The sequence below is a fragment of the Arvicanthis niloticus genome, chromosome 20 (genome assembly GCF_011762505.2).
Source record: "Arvicanthis niloticus isolate mArvNil1 chromosome 20, mArvNil1.pat.X, whole genome shotgun sequence".
Taxonomy (NCBI): domain Eukaryota; kingdom Metazoa; phylum Chordata; class Mammalia; order Rodentia; family Muridae; genus Arvicanthis; species Arvicanthis niloticus.
In genome coordinates, this window is record NC_047677.1 from 32,217,472 (window position 1) to 32,236,249 (window position 18,778).

Sequence of the window (18,778 nt, forward strand, 5' to 3'; positions counted from 1 at the left end):
GAGAGGTTGCTTTTTGTGTAAACACGAGGACTCACATCACCGAGTTAACTAGCTGAGTGTCATGCAAATGCTTGTAACCCCAGCTTCCAGGGATCCAATGACTCCTTCTGGCCTCTCCCCATGCATAGGTGTGCAACCTCTGCCCTGTTCCTTAGACATGGAGTCTGACAGACAGAAGCACATGCACCAGTACATTCGTAAGTGAAACTCTCTGCTTGCTGCATTGGCTGCACTTACCGGCTTTAGCAAGACCACAACTTCCCTGCTCACGCCTCCAACTGTGTGGGTTGGTGGCCCCCTCCTACGTGTTGTGTCTACCCATCTAATACCTTCATGTCAGTGTCTTGCTGCTAAGTCCCAGATTAGAATTTGTATCACACTTACTGTGTGTGTGCACATCCCATGCCTGTATGGAGGTCAGAGGGCACCTAGTGGTTGGCAGGCTTGTCCCTTAGTGATCTTTATATGAGGAATAATTAAAAAAAATAGTTAAACAGAATATGTTACGTGTTTCTGAGTGTATAGTGTGTGTATGTGTCTGTGTGTGTACAAGCTATGACTTTACTTGCTGAGCCATCTTAATAATATTAGCAAAATTAAGGTATATTTTGAGATTATGTTTTGGCTTTGGTATGGTGGCTCATGCCTTTAATCCCAGCATTTGGGAGACAGCAGCAGTCCAGGTTATGAGAGGCCAGCCTGGTCTATATAGCTGGTTCCAGCCCAACCAACACTACACAGTGATAATTTTCACAAACAAACAAACAAACAAACATTGTCATTTTTTTGTCTCGTGTGTGTGTGTGTGTGTGTGTGTACCACACATATGCTAGTGTGTCGGTGGAGGCCAGAAGAGGAGTCAAATCCCTTACAGCTGGAGTTAGAGGCAAGTGTGGTTCGCCCAGTAGAGTGCTGGGAACCAAACCCAGGTCCTGTGGAAAAGAAGCAAGCTTTCACTGAGCCAACTCTCCACCTCCCCAAACATCCTTCATGAATATTTCACAGCTGTCACAGGAAAGTCTAAACACCGGATGGTGTTGTCAACAGTTAATTCTGGAGAGGATGCTTTTCACCTGGGATGGAGTTATTATTGTACTATTGTTTTGCCCCTAAAATTTTGCATACAGCGGCGTCACCAGTTGTTCACTATATACACATATCTGTCCCAAAGGAAACCAAGAGATTGGGGACACCTGGTTCTGGGGAAGAGGTTTTGTGTGTGTTAGGCGGGGGTTCCAGATTAGCTGGAGTTTCTCCCTGCTTTTTTTTGTTTGCCATTCAAAATGCTAGGTTTTCGAGAGCCCGAGCTTTTGTTAAAATTATTATGTGTTGTGTGAACTTATATTTGAGGAGAATTAACATGTGTGCTCTCTCCACATAAGAAAGGATTTCACCCAAGTGGAGCTTGGGAATTAGTGAGTAAAATTAGGATTGCTTACAGAAGCATAGGCCTTTGGGTATGGGTGCTGAGCAAAAAACCAAAAAAAAAACCCCAAAAAACAAAAAAACAATACCTCCTAGTAACTGTTAACTGCCAGGAAATCCTGGGGGACCTTGTGAGCCTTTCTGGCCTGGCAACTGTCAACCACCTCTAAGACCTTAAGGAGGGGTGGGGCCTTGTAAACTCCTCCCCCAGCACCCCTGTTTATAACTCTGTAGGGAGGGGCGGGGCCTCAAGGGTGGGGCGGGGCCAGATGAGCCCCTCCCCCAGTTAGTGTTAACTGCCTGTAAATCTTGGAGAGGCTTGTAAGCCTCTGCCTACCAGCAACTGTTAACTGTCTACAAATCCTTAGTTATGGGCAAGGCCTCAGGAGGGTAGAGCTTCATGAATCCCACCTTCTAACCGGTTGTTAACTGTTTATAAATCGTTGGGGAGGGAGGGGCCTCACGGGCCCCTTTCTACCCAGTGGTCGGAAGTTAATGGTGGACTTGGACAGGTCTATTAAAGGTGATCTCATCTCATGTTAGTTCAAGAGGGTGACAGCGGTGCTTTGAGAGGATAGCATTCTACAGCGTTATCTTTTAAGTTTCAAAAGTTCTCAGTATACAGGAATATGTCCAAAATTCTGAATATATTATCATCATGTCTATTTCCATAGAAGTCAGCAAGATCACATGATTTAGTAGTACTGAGAAAGAAAAATTGAGGTTAAGAAGTAGGCATTGCTTTGGAAGATGGTAGACCATCAGTTTATTATTCTAACAACTTACAGATAACAAGAAAGAGTAAAAACCTTATCCTGCTTTTTCCTGTAAAACCTGACTTTAAGGTAAGCAAATAGCAAATGAAGCCTTCAGTTTTGGTGTTTTTGGTTTCTTTGCCTTTATTCTCAGAGCTCGGCTTCCTGGTCTAACACTTGATTCACGTACTTTTTTTCTCATTGTTTTTATCTGATTGTGAGCATAATTTTTATCAGTCATAATTATTTCACATCCCTTGACCAATGGTGCCAACGTTTGGCTGGTCTCTGAGTTCTCCTGGATTGTGTTTCCTTCTGACAAAGATTTATCTCAAGTTAGGATTTCAGCCATGTTCTTAGATGTGGGGGAGGGGAGATGAAGGAAAATGAGGAGGGTTTACAGGTTTGTCATTTAGTGAGTCTGGTTGTCTTCAGCGCCTCATCAGTGGGTGTTGATGTGCTAGAGCTCTGGTGCAGCCTTGGCAGTCTTTCTGGTGGCAGAGTGCCATTTCCTACGCGGGGAGGTGTTCAGGTTTGCAGTGGTGGGAGTTGAGTCCTGTTGTCCTGGGCTAGTGTTGGGGTTGTTTGTACAGGCTGTGTTTCTTTCTCCTCTGTAATCTGCTTCTCCCTTAGACTTAGGAGAAGTCTATTCTTCCCTTGCAGGATAGTAGTTTCCCTCAGCAGTAGATACTGTGAATAATTTTGAAGGAATTTATTTAATAAATGTTTTTATATTCAGTATTAAAACTAATGGGAGTCAGGATCTTTGACCACAGCATGAACTTTTTCAAGTAGAGTTCACTACTTAAGCTTTCTGACATTTCTGAGTAACTCCTAACACAATTCAGTAAAGAAAATTGTTTCACTGCTGTCAAGGAACTTTGTTTTTAGGTGTGTGTGTGTTGGGAGAGGGGGTGTAGAAAACAAAAACTAAATAACCAAACAGCCATAGAGAGTGCTCTTTTCTGCAAGGTATAGAATGTCCCCCACTGTAGTCCCTGTCTCTCAGTCTTTGTTAGGTTTATGGACAGTACTAAATTGGTTTTGGGTTTCTTTCATAAGGGATACATATACAAACTTCAACTTTTAAGCATAAAATTTGAAAGTAAAACACGACTAGAAGAAAACACCAAAGAATCTGCCTACTATATTTTTAGGTATGACCCAAGGCTGCAAAATAAGGTTCTTGACTATGTAGTGTTATAAATGTGAACATAAAAAAATTAAACTGTACATTTACATATACAAGCACATGAAACTATCCATTTTAATATATAGTTTTGCAGTAAGAATAGTTGTCAAAGGATTTTTAAGCTATATATAAAGAAGGATATCGAGTTATACTAAATTAGAGGTTCTAAATGTAACGTTTTACCTGTGAGAGACCATTCATTTTAGGTTAGTTCTGATTTTGTTTTTAATGGAATAGTTTTACCACCAATTTTGGAGAGTAAAAACGTTCTCTGTTGCTGTTTATATAAATCTTGTCTCAATGGCATTATGGCATACTGAATAGCTTCTGCCCAGCAAAGGATACTGTCGTCAAAAGTTAAGAGACAGTCTTCAGTATTTGTCAGACTCCTCTGACATGTGATACCCAGAAACCATCAAAAACGTTAAATCAGAATAGCAAGTAGTTTAATGACATCATGGGAAGATGGCCTGAATAGACACTTCAGGCAATAAATACGTTGTACTAAAAATACCCCGTGCCATCTACTGTTAGGGAAATGCAAATCACAGTTATGATGTCATAGTACCTCATCTTACTTAGAATGGCTGTTTATCAAAACACAAAGTACAACATATGTTGAAAAGAATGTGCAGAGAAAGAACCTTTGTACACTTCAGGCAGGGATGTAGAGGAGTAAAGCCACACAAGAAACAGAATAGAGAGTCTTCAAAAAGTTTAAAATAGAGCTGCCGTAGGAGACAGCTCTCCCATGACGGGGTATGTATCCAGACAGAATGAAGCAGGTACTCAGAAGAGATCCCTGCTGTCCTTCCAGTTTCATTCTCTCACCAGTCACAGCTGTCATCTGGAATGTTCCTGATAACTAACAGAAGAGTGGACAAAGAGAATAATATGAACTTTCCTTCGATACTAAACTGTCCATAAAGAATGAGGCCAAGTGACCTGCATAGGGATACTGGGACTGGAGAGCACTGTTCCTGGTGCACTAAGTCAGACTCAGAAAGACAGAAATTGAATGTCTGTTTTCCTATGTGGAAACTTTGCCGTGAAAGTAGGGAGTGGGTGTGCGTAGGGAAGGGCAGAGGAACACGACCAGCATACAGTACGAGAATGTCTGCAAAGGTCACAGTGACACCCTACTAAGCTGTACAGTTAATAGGTGTTATTAGGAAAAGACCCGCTCAAGGGCCGACACATGCTGCTTCCAGTAAATAATAAATGCATTTTTAAAGTCTCTAAAAAGAACCTGCTTGGTTATGCAGTGTGGGTCTGTTGTTAGCATGAGTGCACTAAGAACAGCTCTGTATATCCTGTGAGCCTCTTGGGAAAAATGAACTGGGCAAGTGTTAGGCAGCTCACAGTAACACTGACAGATGAACAGGGTTACCTAGGAGTTACTGATCATTTTTAGGGTTTGCATTTGGCATGAGACAGAGGACCCAAAAGCCTTAGAACACTACAGATTTCTTCAGCCTGAGTGTTTTAGACATGTTGACCTTGAGCAAGTTTTCAATAGATGGTGGCAGACAGGCTGGGAGCTGAACCCGGGTCCCCTGGAAGAGCAGTCCTTAACTACAGAGTCATCTCTTTAGCCCACCTGGCTACATCTTAAAAATTTTGGAATGAAACGACCAGTTTTGCCTAATTTGAGATATATTTTGTTAAAAATGATACTGCTTATTTAATTTAATATTAAGTAACATTACAATGTGCTCCCCAGTAACTGAATGTTAGCAAATATGTTGATTGGATTTTAAGTCTGTAGTTAAAATATTTTTGAGGTTCAGTATTCATTAGCGCCATCGGAGTCTAAAGTGAAGCCCAGGACTTCCAGGTGGTGGCTTCTGTAAATGCAAGCTCTGGAATTGAAGTGCTTTATCTACTCCCTTTAATTGAATAAATAATTTGCAGTAGTGAAGCCCATGTGGAGCTAGTATACAGTGCTTTCCTTTATATGAAGTAATTTGTTTTTATTACATATCTGTGTTTTGCAGTATGTTATAAATCTCATTATGTGTAATCATGTGCATTTTTGAGAATGAACCAAAGGAAGTAGTGACTGAAGATGACTATATTTCCCTTCTAGGTTTTGTTTTGTCTTTTGTTCCTTCAAACCGGTTGCATTAATTTGAGTAGTGTACTTCAAAGCTTTGATTGCAAAGGGCCTTCAGTATGTAAAGAAGTCCTATTTCATCTGGAGAAGTGCATTGACGGACTAGATTAACATGTTCACATTTTTGAATTAGGTAGAATTTATGTATACAAATATTTTGCCTGCATGTATGTATGTGCACTATGTACATCCTGGTATCTTTGGAGGCCACAAGAGGGCATTGGATCCCCTAGAACCTGGGTCATATGCTTGTGAGCCACGGAGTGCATCTGCTGGGAATTGAACCTGGGTCCTTTTAATCGCTGAGCTATATCTCCAGCACCTCATTCATAGCAGTAAGATAAGTTCTCAACTCAGTGAATTTGAGTATGGACAGAACTAGGCTCAGGACTTTTGACTCTGACTAACACGGGGCAGTGGGAGCTTGGTGGATTTAGTGGGAACATGGTCCTGGAGGCATCTGACTTATTTGCATAGTGAAAATTTCCATGTGGCTTTTTGGTGGCAGTTAATAGTTGGAGTACTTCTGGGAGGGCGTGGGTAACTTGCTGGAAGACACCCTGGGGAGAGAGATGCTTAGTGTGGTCCTTCCTGTGTTTCCATTACTTTGTTTCTTGAGCTTCCTTATTGAGCAGAGTAGGAATTTTGTCTTGCTATTTATATATTCTAACTTTCTAGTGCTTTATTATTAACAGTCAAGTCTAAATGAGGAAGTTAACAAGTGGTGGGTTCCTGTGCAGCCATACTATAAATAGAAAGTAGTGACCATCAGTAGAGAATGCACAATTAGAAGCTTCAGTCTATTGCTGGCTGGTTATTCCTTTTGTATTTTCCCTCCCCCTTCCTGTGGCATCAAGAAGATAGAAATCAGATGTTGGCTTCTGCAGAGATTCTCCTTGGAAGGCTAACAGTAGGCAGGTGTTTGTATAGGCTCTCAGGATGGCCTTGGAGTTTCTATCAAATTGGTAGTTTGCTAATGAAATCAACACCTTGGTTAGGAATTGTAAGTCTTTATATCTGTTCTTGTGAGATTCTCTTGTAACAGCCTTGCTTTTCTGCTGCAGCCCATGCTTGAAGGAATTTAGCACGGTTAGGTCTGGCGGAATGGGATGATACAGCATGACATGAAGGCGGCAAGTGAGCATGTAGGCAGAACAGTCAGTCTCAGAGGATGATGAGTGGTCCTGTCTTACTCCCTTTGCTTACAGCTAAGATCCCCCAGTCTGTGGGCTCCTGTGCCTACAGTAAAATCTAGATAATCCCTCACAGGCATGAGGGATCCCTTCTGCTAAGTGGGTTTGTGATCCTTGACTGCTAGATTGACAGTAAATATTAATCATTATACCACGGTTTGAAATCTGATGTTAAAACTTTTAATTCCATATTATTTACAGTTAGGATTTGCTAGTAAAATTAAACAATACACATACTCCTTAAAACAAAATTAAACACCAGCAAACAAACTGAAAAACAAAACAATACAAAAACTTTTAAGGTCTTAAGTTTCTCAAGGTAGACAAGCCACAGATTAGCATGAAACCTAAATATTGGCTACAGTATTGAGATTGTAGGAGACAATTTGAGCTCTAATTCTCAAATACATTAAGTACATTAAAGCTGCTTGTGGTGGTACACACTTGTAACTCTGGCACTTGAGAAAAGCAAGAGTGTGAGCTCAGAGTGAGCCTCCCTCCCCCATTAGTAAGAAAACTGTTGTGGGGATCAAAACAAAGTCGGCGAAAGCTTTGTTTCTCTCCGGAATGTTGGTTTTGTTGTATTTACATGCTTTTTATTGGATATTGCTTTCATTGTATTATGGTATCACTGAGAGTTAGGGATTAAGCAGTCTTCTTTAAAAAATAAAACAGAAACAAACAAACAAAAAAACCTCCACCCACACTGGGAACCCAACCCAGACCTTTCTTTTCCACTAAGTAGGCAAGTGCTTTGCCACCCAGCAGCAGCTTCTGTTCCCAGCCCCTATTTCCTGTAATGATTACTTTGTGCCCCAGGTTATAAAGCAGAGAGATCACTGATGGTTTGGTATTTGAATGAGACTCCATTTAAAAAACCTTACATGTGCTGCACTCTTGTTCAGTGGCTTGTTTTATTGGGTTTACTAACCTTAGGTGGGAATTAAGAAATCCTGAGCCGCCAGCACGCAGTTTTGTGCATAGTTTTCCTTTATGCATAACAATTTTGTTTTTTCTTAGACAAGTAAAACGAGACTGATCTATTCACCTGAACCTTGTGGTTTCCATCTCTTCCTCCGCCACTCTGTCTAAAGCTTTAACAGTTGTCTACAGATAGAGACGTCTTTTGTATTTATTATAAGCACTCAGTGCTATTACAAGGGTTTTCAGAAAGCATGGGGGGCTTAGGAAGAGATTTTTATAGGATTAGATGAATTTTTGAAGACGATAATCCCTGGAAAATGGCAGATTGAATTTAGATTCAAGTTTTCACAGATCTTCCTTAAAATACAAGCCTGTAAAGCATGGCTACTGGTATCTTGAAAGAGAGACTTGCTTGTGAGAACTGAGGCGCGATCAGAAGAGGAATTCCTAGCTGTCCTTGTCTGGGTTATAAAGTCCTGTTGTGATTGGACGGGAAGTAAACATCATTTATTTTCTTCAAGTGTGATTGGCTAAGATCCTTTTCTTTCCATGGTCTTTTCCAGTAACTGACTCTGGAGCTTTCCGTTTTATTACCTGACTGTGTTCTAGTACGCGGAGTACTCGGGCTGGCTCTGAGACAGTTTGTGAAATTTAAGGATGTCGGTAACAGCTCGCGGTGGAGTGTCTAGCGTTCCTGTAAGAAGGCGGCACGAGGTGTAAATCTCCGAACCGCTCCAACTCGGAATTAGAATTGCCGCCGGGAGGAATGCTGGTTTAGAGCCGCGGGCCGCCGAGGGGGGCGCGGTGGGGTGGGCGGCGCGGCTCGCCCGGAGACGCGCGGGGATTCGGGCTCCTTGCTCCTTGACGACGGCGCGATGTGTTCGCACGGCCGTCGCTCCTGACATGCGGACCTCCCGGAGTTGGCTCTGTGACCGCGCGTGGGAGCCGAGCCCTGTCCTCACACTCGCCACTCCCAGGAGGCGCCGAGGGAGCGGCAGAAGCAGCTTGGCCGCTGCCCCTCGGCGGCCACCGCTCGGGGCCGCAGCGCAGCCCGTGGGCGGCACTACTTGGCAGCGCCCGCCGACCCCGCTCCCCCGCCCGCGGAAGGACACGCGGCGCGGCCGACCTGCCAGGCGGAGGGGTACCGGCCGCCTGGGCGGCCGCGCGCACATTCCTGTCAGTTTGCCTGTGGGGCGCGCGTGAGGCCGGGGGCGGCGCGGCTCCGGGTCGTCGAGCGTGCAAGGGCGCTCTCGCTCGCGGGCCGCCTCGCCTGCGGTCGGCTCCTCAGCATGGGCGGCCGGTAGGAGCGGGCGGCGCTCGTTCCCGGCGCTGCGGCGGCCATGGCTGTGGAGACCCGGCCCGAGCTTGTGGGAAAGCGGTTCCTGTGCGTGGCGGCCGGAGAGGACGCGCGTCCCGAGCGCGGGCAGAGAGGCTGCGGGCGCGCCTGGCGGGCGGGGGTCATCCGAGCCGTGTCCCACCGCGACCGCGGCCACCCGGACTTGGCGGTGAGAACTGGCGGGCGTCACGCCCCTCTGCGCGGGGCGGGTGGGCAGCGCAGCCCGGGGGTGCGGGCGGGCAGGCGGGCGCGCGGCAGGTGGGGAGGGCCGGCGGGGCAAGGGGAGCGCTGCCAGGGCCCCGGCTCTGAGCTCTGCCGGGCAGACCCATCCTGTACTTGACTTTCTAGTCGGAAACGATGGGAATATTTTTGGTATGAGGACTAATCGAAATTATTTCTTCCTTTCTCCGTCATTCTGTACTTTTGTTGTTGTTGTTAGAAATGAACAGTGCTTTACGGTTCGATCTCCTGAGTTTTATATGGCTTCACAAAGGCCTCTTTCACATTTATCAGCTACATAGGACACTGTCAGTATAAGTGTGTATTTATGATTTCATGCCAGGGTACGCTTTGTTGGTTACAAGCACATTGTCATTAGGGAATGGGAATAAGGTGATGGACCAGAGTAGAGGTAGGGGATTGACTAAATAGTGTTCAGTAAATACATACTTGCTGAAATTCATAGCGACTTGAGTGATTTTATCCTGCGAGTTTAAAATATCCCCCTTGCATTTAGATCAAATCCACCATAAAATGCAAAAATAGTCACCATTTTGATATAGTTGTTGGAAGTTTCAAGTATGTTCTTTCAAACCATTCCTACCTGCTATCAATTCCATAGTTCCCCGTGCACTGTATTATTAACTTAACCGTGTAAAATAGGCTTAGTTGCAAATACTTACAAGAGGAGACAATTAACAAAACTCTTTGTGGTTATTCTTTGTGCAAAAGGAGTAAAAGAGCCTTTAAACTTTACTCATCTTAATGCTTTCTTGTCATAGCTTAACATAGCCATTGCTTTGTGTTTGTGTAAAAATATGCTGGACTCATTTCTCTTTCGGCTTTGATAGGGAAATTGGAGATTTTACGTGGAGGATACTTGGATAATGGCTTAGACACGAAAGTAAACATGGAGCAGAATTTTGCTAGGCTATGTTTCTATGTACATAAGAATTAAGAAATTCTTCTACATTAGATAGTATTGGAGACAGTCAAGCTTTGAAACATTGGAAGGTTTATTGGAAAGAACGGAATACAGAGGGAATAAGCATATGACAGTTGCCCTTTTTTGTAAATACCAAGATATTAAGGTGGTTACTTAGAAGTAACAATTGTCAACTGTTTTGAATGGGTGTAATCCAAGCACTTGGGAGTGTGGTGCAGGAAGATGTCAAGTTCTAGGCCTGCTGGGGGTTACAATCAAGACCCTTTTTCTATTATATATGTAGTTGCCTGTGGTTCACAGCAGTTGACTGGGAAAAAAAAGGAATTTCAGGAGGTGACAGATTGTTTACATATATTAAACTTATCTCTCGATTATTGGCTCATATATCTTAATATGTCAACATTTCATTTTGTGTAAGTTTCTCTACAAATCCAAACTCCACCCCCCCCCCCCCCCCCCCATTTTCTCTGTATAGCCCTGGCTGTCCTGGAACTCACTCTGAAAGACCAGGCTGGCCTCAAACTCAGAAATCCGCCTGCCTCTGCCTCCCACTTGCAGGGAATAAAGGCGTACGACACCACTGCCCAGCCTTTATATAAGTTTTAATGGACAAAAATCCACGCTGAACTGAAGCAGTGTGACTCTTTGCTTTTCTTCAATAATTTGACAAGTGATTTGTTACTGTATTTCACCTTTCATTCTAAAACCTATAGTTTTTATATTTGCCCAAGGGCTCCTTACATATTATATGAGACTGTGAGCTGTAGAATGCTTTAGCACCAGTGTTAATGCGGTTTTACACTCAGCTACATTAAGAAAACGCTCAGTCGGCCTTCATTATGGTCTGCCTATTGAATAATATGGAAGCAAAATGGTCTTCTATAAACACCGTGACTTCTGCATAGGATTTCTTGGGGATGCAGAAGTAAGATTTTTCTTTCTAAGATGAAATTTTGCCTTGTTGTCAGGCTGGTCTTGAACTTCTGGACTCAAAAGTGCTTTATGCCCCAGCCTCTCAAATAGCTGGGATAATAGGCTTGTGCCACTGTACCTGTCTTGGATTTTTGAGGTGCAAGCTATGATTTAGGTCTTAATAATGTTGTGCACATTTCCTTAGCACTTGAGGTTTTACTCGCCTATTTAGCTTTATGATGAAAGTAGTGTATTGTTAAAATGACTTAGTAAGTCAAATAACTAGATGACCATAATGTTTATTAAGTTTTTGACCTGTTACTCTGAAATTAAGAAAATAATCCAGTTATGGTAGCATGTCTATTTTAGCAGATACATTTGGAAAGAAACAGAAATGTGCTTTCTTGGAAGTACCTTTCATTAAAAACTGTATTATTAACCTAGGGTGGTAATAGTCTTTCACCTGTTAAGCATAGCACGTAAATGTGAAGACTTGAGTTTGACTCTCCAGAACCTACCTCAGTAAAGGCAAGTGTGGTGGGGCACTCCTGAATTCCAGCCCTGAGAAGGCAGAGACAGGCAGACTCTGGGTTCACTGGCAAGCAGGCTGGCATACATCCTGGCTGGCTCCATAAGTTCTGGGCCAGTGGCTGTAAAAGCACTGAGCCAGTTTGACAACCGAGTTTGCTCTTTGGATCCCTTGACAGCAGAGGACCAACTCCTCCATACAAGTTCTCCTGCACATAGGTAAAGACTTTTAAAACAAAACAAGTAAAGATGTTAAAAAACAAAAAGGTGTCTTACCCTTGTAGAACAGCAGCTGGGATGTCATCTGACTTCCATTCACAGTGTACACGTGGGATCTGTACACAACATCTTAAGCTTCATTGAGGAGAGACACGTGTGTCATTGAATTTTTAAGTTAGTGATTGCTAATTTGACGGATCAATGGTAGGTATGTGATGTTGCTGGGAGTTAGTGCTTTTATCTTTAAAGCTCTTGTAAGAGTAACTTGAGATCTGTAATAAAAAACTGCTTAGTAGACACTAATTCATTAGATTCTCTCTTTAAATTCTCCATATATGGGCAGTATATTTGTTGTGTTCATTGTTTTTATGGTGTGTGTGTGTTTGTTTGCAAGCGTGCACATGTGTGTGCACGTCTGTCTGTCTGTCTGTCTGTGTCTGTGTGTTTGAGATGGCATCTCTTTATGCAGTCCTGACTGTTCTGGAATGTTGTGTAGACTAGGCTGTCCTTTGGAAGACATAAAGAGATCCAGTGTCTCTACCTTCTGAGTTCTAGGATTTAGTGACTCTTAATGCTACTAGAATAAACCTGCTGTGCAATTATTGTTGGATTTGGGCAGAGTCTCACTTAGTCTCAGGCTTGCCTGGGGAGCTCACTGTAAATGAGGCTGTCTTAGAACTCATGCAGTCTACTGCCTCCATTTCCTCACGACTTGGAGTACACTTGGAAGCCACTGCAGAAGGCTGGAGGTTGGCTTGTTTCCTTGGTTTTGGTTTGTTGTATGTGTGCATTTTGGGGTAAGTTTTGGCTCTGCTGTTCCTTTTTGGATTAGTTTCTAAGCACATATGACTAAAATATTCATGTTTGGTTTATATGAGAATCCAATTCTTCCAATCTTAAATTTTGTCTATAAGTTAATGCTGTAACAGTGATGAATATGATAATCTTTAAGTTTATCATCCGAAGTGTTATTAATGATTCCGCCACCAAATTTTACATTATTAATTATGTTAAAAATATTTTAGGGACTTGGTTGTAGCTCAGTGGTAGAGAACATAGCTTTAATCTTTTAGAGTAAGGGCATCTGTCAGGTGGTTCAGTGTCCTACAGTCGGCTTGAGTCACTGACGTGGGCACCTTCATCTCCTGTGCTTTTAACTTAGTGTGGTTACTTACGACTCTGTGAAAATTGTAGAATGGACTTAATCTTCCCATGTGGGCGGGGAAACTACCTTCTCTTGGAGAAAACACTGAGTGTACACTCTTAAACACTCCCTAGAAAATATCTTTAAGTGCTTACATTGGGTATTTGTAGTTCTATAAAGCTGCTGTGAATGGAAGTTTAGTGTTCACTTTGTAGTCAGAACTCTCTTTATGAACTGGATAGAACATTTTGTTCTGGGATCTTATGATGTTTGTTGAGCTTCACAGATAGTAACTTACTAGTCTTTTACATTTCCATGATTCAGTGATAATGCTGTGGAAATGGTTGATATTTTGAAGTTTTTTTTTGTTGCGTTTTGAGACATGATCACAGTGAGACTAGCTTGGAACACCCTATGTAAACAAGGCTGGCCTTGAACTCACAGATGCCTCTACCTCCTGGTATCTGTGATAAGAGCTGTTCATCACCTTGCTTGGCATGATGTCTGTTTTCTTAACCTTTCAAAAATAAAGGAACTTGAGAATTTTGAAATCACAGAACCAGTAGGTGTCAGAGCAGGGATATGAATACAGGTTTCTGATTCTGCATCTTCTGTCTGTCTCTCTCTCTCTCTCTCTTTCTCTCTCTCTCTCTCTTTTTCTTTTTGGTTTTTTTCGAGACAGGGTTTCTCTGTATAGCCTTGGCTGTCCTGGAACTCACTCTGTAGACCAGGCTGGCCTCAAACTCAGAAATCTGCCTGCCTCTGCCTCCCAAGTGCTGGGATTAAAGGCCTGCGTCACCACTGCCTGCTGTTTCTTGATACACTTCCACATTGTTTTCTTTAAATAGCTTTTAGTGTGCAAACTTTTAAAATCAAAATAGATCCTTTAATTTTGGAATATGTGTGAGGGTATGGTTGTTACATTGAGATAAAGCCTTTCCTTTTTAGGTTTACTTATTATTTATTTGTGTTTCTGTTTTATGTATGTATACACACCAGATGTGTATCTGGTATGGCTGCAGAACTAAGAAGAGTGTGCTGGATCCCATGGAACCTGCAAGAGCAACCTATGCTGTTAACACTAAAGCCCTAAGACAGGCCTTTATTCTGTAGATTAGGCCTAGCGTTTACCATGTTGCCCAGGCTGTCCTTGAATTTGTGGTCAGGATTCCAGTGCTTGGCTTACAGCTGTGAACCATGGCACTCAAAATTTTCTACATTCTTTTTTAACCTTTGTTCCTACATTCTATAACATCACAATTCAAGTTCTTTTAAGCTGTTACTTTTCCTTAAATATAGTGTACTTATCTTTTAATTTGCTAAGTGAGGTTAGTTCCTTGCCTACTTAGTTTTGCTTTAAGACTTGTTTTGTTAATCTACCTTGTACTTCTTTCTGTTGGTATAGATACAGCATGTAGGCATTGGTCATCCATTCTTCAGTCTCAATGTATCACCTCTGTCCTGCATTTGACTCTAATACATGTTGTAGCATGAAACCAATTGCCTTTGGAGACTTAAATTGAAGTCTCATTTGTAGCCTCACTGACTGTTACAGTCATTTATTATTCATTGCTGTATATCTCTTTCCCAAGTTGGGAGACTCTGTCTTTCATATCTTCAGTTTATGCTACTTCTAGTTCCACATCCGAGCAGTTGTTGTGATAGTCACAAGTCTGTCTATGACTGCTACTTTCTGGTGTTTGGTTTGGTCTTTTGATTTTGTTTGTTTTTGTTGTTTGTTTGTTTTTGTTTTTTTAAAGAAGAAGGGTCTTTCTAAGTACTAAATACTCTCACTAAGTAGCCCTGGAACTTACTATATAGACCAGGCTGTCCTTGAAGTTGGAGAGAGATAATAAGTTTGCCTCTGCTTATCCAGTTTTTGACTTAAAAAGGCAGGGACCACCGTGCCCAACATTGTGTGTAGTACTTTTGTTTGACTCCAAGGTGTATGTCTTCATGTTGCGTCTGAAATTAAAATTTTTATTCTAAAAATGGCATATTTGCCAGTCAGCAGTCATCAGTAGCAATACAATGGTGGTAGGCTAACTGCAAAATGTGTGTGACGTTATTCATGCCCACGTTTTCATCGTCCTGAACACTGACTTGTGTTGGGCTTTGGTGTATGTGTATTATCCCTGTTAATATTTGTTAACTCTCCCAAGCTTTAAGAGCACCCAAGAGCTCATCACAGCACTTCAACTGTTCTGAAAAATACAGATACCGTCTTAATACCTCCTTGATGACTTCTTTGCTTCCAGAAGTTGGTGGTGTTGCTAGTATGTACTGAGTAGAACTCTCCAAGCCCGTTTATTTACCATGTTGCTGTCCTGTGTAGAAATGTGTGTCTGATGTAGAGGAGAGCTTTTCACATGTCAGAGAAGGCTATCATTGTCGTGGGAACTAGAATACATGTTAGGGTTTTTCTAATCTAGGAGGAGGTCTATGTGACTAGTTCCATTTTGTGAGAGATGATACTTAGACTGAAACATCTGTTCCATCTGTTAAAGCCTTTTCAGATTCAGAAGGTAGCAGAGAAGGAATACACAGTGTATGGATATAGTTATGCACTGTCATTTTATATTGATGGCTTTGAAACTATTTAGCGTGGGCCTTTTTTTTTTTTTTTGTCTTGTCTTGTCTATAAATAGAGCCTTAGCATGCAGACAGCACAGTGTTCCCTGAGGGATTTGAGAGACATTTTAAAGGTAGCAAACAGTTCTCTTTATTTAGTGTTTGTACTTATAATAATTTGGCCTGTTAAAATTCATATTTGATAATACTTAACAGGTCTTAGCATTTCTGTTGTATTCTAAACTGTTGTGTTGATTTAGCTTTTAACATAGCTAGCTTATCATTGTAATGCTAAATTAAGTTCTAAGATATGACAATTTATTCCACACTGAGTATTTTGAATATGCCACATATATGAATAAAGACATGGTGGCAGCATACCTTTAATCCCAGCATTCTGGAGACAGAGGCAGGTTGATCTCTTGAGTTCAAGGTGAAGGTGAGTCTGGGCTGCAGAATAAGTTCCAGGACAGCCAGAGCTACAAAGATCCTGTCTAAAAGACAAAATTATTCATACTTTATCTTTCCATTGATTCTTAAGCACATAGTCATAGCACATAGTCATATGCTTGTGTTTAGCATAATTACTAAGCCTTCTGAAAGTTAGAAGAACCTGATACATAAGATTGAAGTAAGTCATTAACAACTTCTGCGTCCTTGGGCGGTGGTGGCGCACACCTTTGATCCCAGCACTTGGGAGGCAGAGGCAGGCAGATTTCTGAGTTTGAGGCCAGCCTGGTCTACAGAGTGAGTTCCAGGACAGCCAGAGAACTACACAGAGAAACCCTGTCTCGAAAAACCAAAACCAAACAACAACAACAAAAACCAACAACAACAAAAAAAAAAAAAACAAAAAAACAAAAAAACCCAACTTCTGTTTCTTGTATTCATTGCTGTGTCTTCAGTAGGGCTAAGCTATTTTATGTGTACAAAAAACATGGCAGTGACATACTGAAAGTAGCTTTGGGGGCGAGCTGGAGAGATGGCTCAGTGCTTAAGTGCAATCTCTTTACTCTTTTTATTTTATTTTATTTTATTTTATTTTATTTTTTAAGAGAACCCAAGTTAGATTCGAAGTACCAAAGTCAGGTGACTTACAGGTGCTTGCTATTCCGGTTTCAGGGCATCTTGATTTTCTCCTCGTTTCTGTATGCACTTCATCCCAACATACAAACTCACATTCAGACACACATATACACATAAACATGAAATACTAAGTAAAATAAAAATACCTCCCTCCAATGTCTCACTCCCAGATACTTTTTGAGATGAAAGACTCAAGAATCTGTTTAAGATTTGCCCACTGTGTTGTTGTGTAAGTACCAAAAACAGTATGAAAAGGTACATCTAGAATAATGTTTTTTACTTTTTTTATTTTCTAGTACTGTGATTTGAATTTGGGTCTAATATAGTCTAAGCAAGCATTCTATCAATGAATCATATCCACATCCTTCTGCCTTTTTTTTAAATCTTTATTAATTTTAAGTGTACCTGTCTGGAGTTTGTCTTTCATCAGTGGTTTTTAACTTTCTTAATGCTGTGATCCCTCATGGTATAGTAATCCCCCATCATAAAATTATTATTATTATTATTTTGCTGCTTCATAACTGTCATTTGCTACTGTTGTGAATGAATTGTTCTGTGTTCTTTCTTTCCACTCCCCCCTTCACTTCTTCCTCTTGCTCAGGTTCGCTCGCTCCAGCCCAAAGGTTTTTATTTATTATATGTAAGTATACTGTAGCTGTCTTTAGATACCTGTATGAAGGCATCAGATCTCATTATGGATGGTTGTGAGCCACCATGGCTGGAATTTGAACTCATGACCTCTGGAAGAGTAGTCAGTGCTCTTAACTGCTGATCCATCTCACTAGCCCCTACCTGTGTGTTCTGATTGTCTTAGGTGACTCCTGTGAAAGGGTCCTTTGATCACCAAAGGGGTCATGACCCCTTTGATTGAGAACTGCTGAACCATTATGAAAATCGCACATATTCGTAATTGACCTATGTAGCTGTGCTAAATGTGAAAGGAAATAACTGCACATTATCAGGCAAGATATAGTATGGACCATAGGAAACATCCAATTCGGTAGTTTTGCCTAAAATAATTGAACCATATCAAATTTATCCTGTCCCTCCACTAAATGATAACATCATCATTCTTGTCCAGGTTCCTTACAGATAGCCTTGATCTTTTTGACTCACATTTCATCCAGATGATTAGCAAAGTCTTTTTTGGTTCCACTTTCTGAATTTATGCAGAACCCCACCATATCTTACCCACTTTGTTACTAAATCACCACTATATTTTGCCTAGATTATCCTTTATCTTTGTAACTAGTTCTAGTTGTCTGGGCTACTAGAACTAGTTTTTGGTAAGTGGGTACCTACTCATAAAAGTGTGTAGTATCTGTAGCAATCAGCCAGTTCATGTCCTTTCTATGATCAATCTCAAGGCTTCTAAGCTGCTTAGTGTAGAGGCTTTGTAGTAGCCTGAAAGGCATTACAACTCAAATTTCATTTGAGGTCACTTCTGTCACTTTTCCTTATGTGGTGGTCTTATTTGCTATTGTTTGAATATCCCTGACATGGTCTTGCTTTGTGACGCTCACACATGCATTTCTGTGTCAAATGTCCTTTCCTAAGATTTCTGCAAGAATCCCCCACTTTCTTTAAGTTTGTTGAAACAACAGCACATTTACCATTTCTGACTGACTCTGGAAACCTTATCAAAAATCCACCATCTTTTTTTTATTCTTTCTCTGTTTACTTTCTACTTCTTTCCTCTGTCATAATAAATGTTCTATTTGTTTTTATTCACTAGAATTGAACTACCTTATAAAACGAGTTGGCTTTGATACCAGTTACTGTCCCCATGCCTGGGGCATTACTTATTACATATAGTAGGTGTCTGTTGATTTAAAATTTAAAAAGCCCTAGAGTTTTCTGATATTTATCTTTAATTCTTTGAGATATATTAATAACAACAAATCTAATAACTCACTGAAAGAGAATTTTCTAATATTTATGAATGAAACTAAAAAACTCAATTTTATATATTATTGAGTTTTAATAAATGTGTTTAAATATATAAATATCAAGTGTTAATTAAATGGTGGACTCAAGTTTAAAAATAAACTTGGGCTGGAGAGATGGCTCAGTAGTTAAGAGCACTGACTGCTCTTCCAGAGGTCCTGAGTTCAATTCCCAGCAACCACAGGGTGGCTCACAATCATCTGTAATGGGATCTGATGCTCTTTTCTGGTGTGTCTGTAGACAGCTACAGTGTATTCATATACAG

General features: G+C 41.3%; 1 protein-coding gene across 7 annotated transcripts in view; it reads left to right on the plus strand.

The window, feature by feature from the left end:
* The window catches only part of Jmjd1c (jumonji domain containing 1C), a 166,355-nt gene that overhangs the window by 22,487 nt on the left and 125,090 nt on the right, over positions 1–18,778 (plus strand). For 5 of the 7 annotated variants that reach the window (XM_076917019.1, XM_076917020.1, XM_076917021.1 and 2 more), the window contains exon 1: positions 8,946–9,110. The exons of the other annotated variants lie outside the window; for them this stretch is intronic. In XM_076917019.1, the coding sequence (XP_076773134.1) occupies positions 8,946–9,110 (165 nt within the window). Of the gene's footprint in view, positions 1–8,945; positions 9,111–18,778 lie in introns of those variants that run through there. 7 annotated transcript variants of the gene reach the window in all.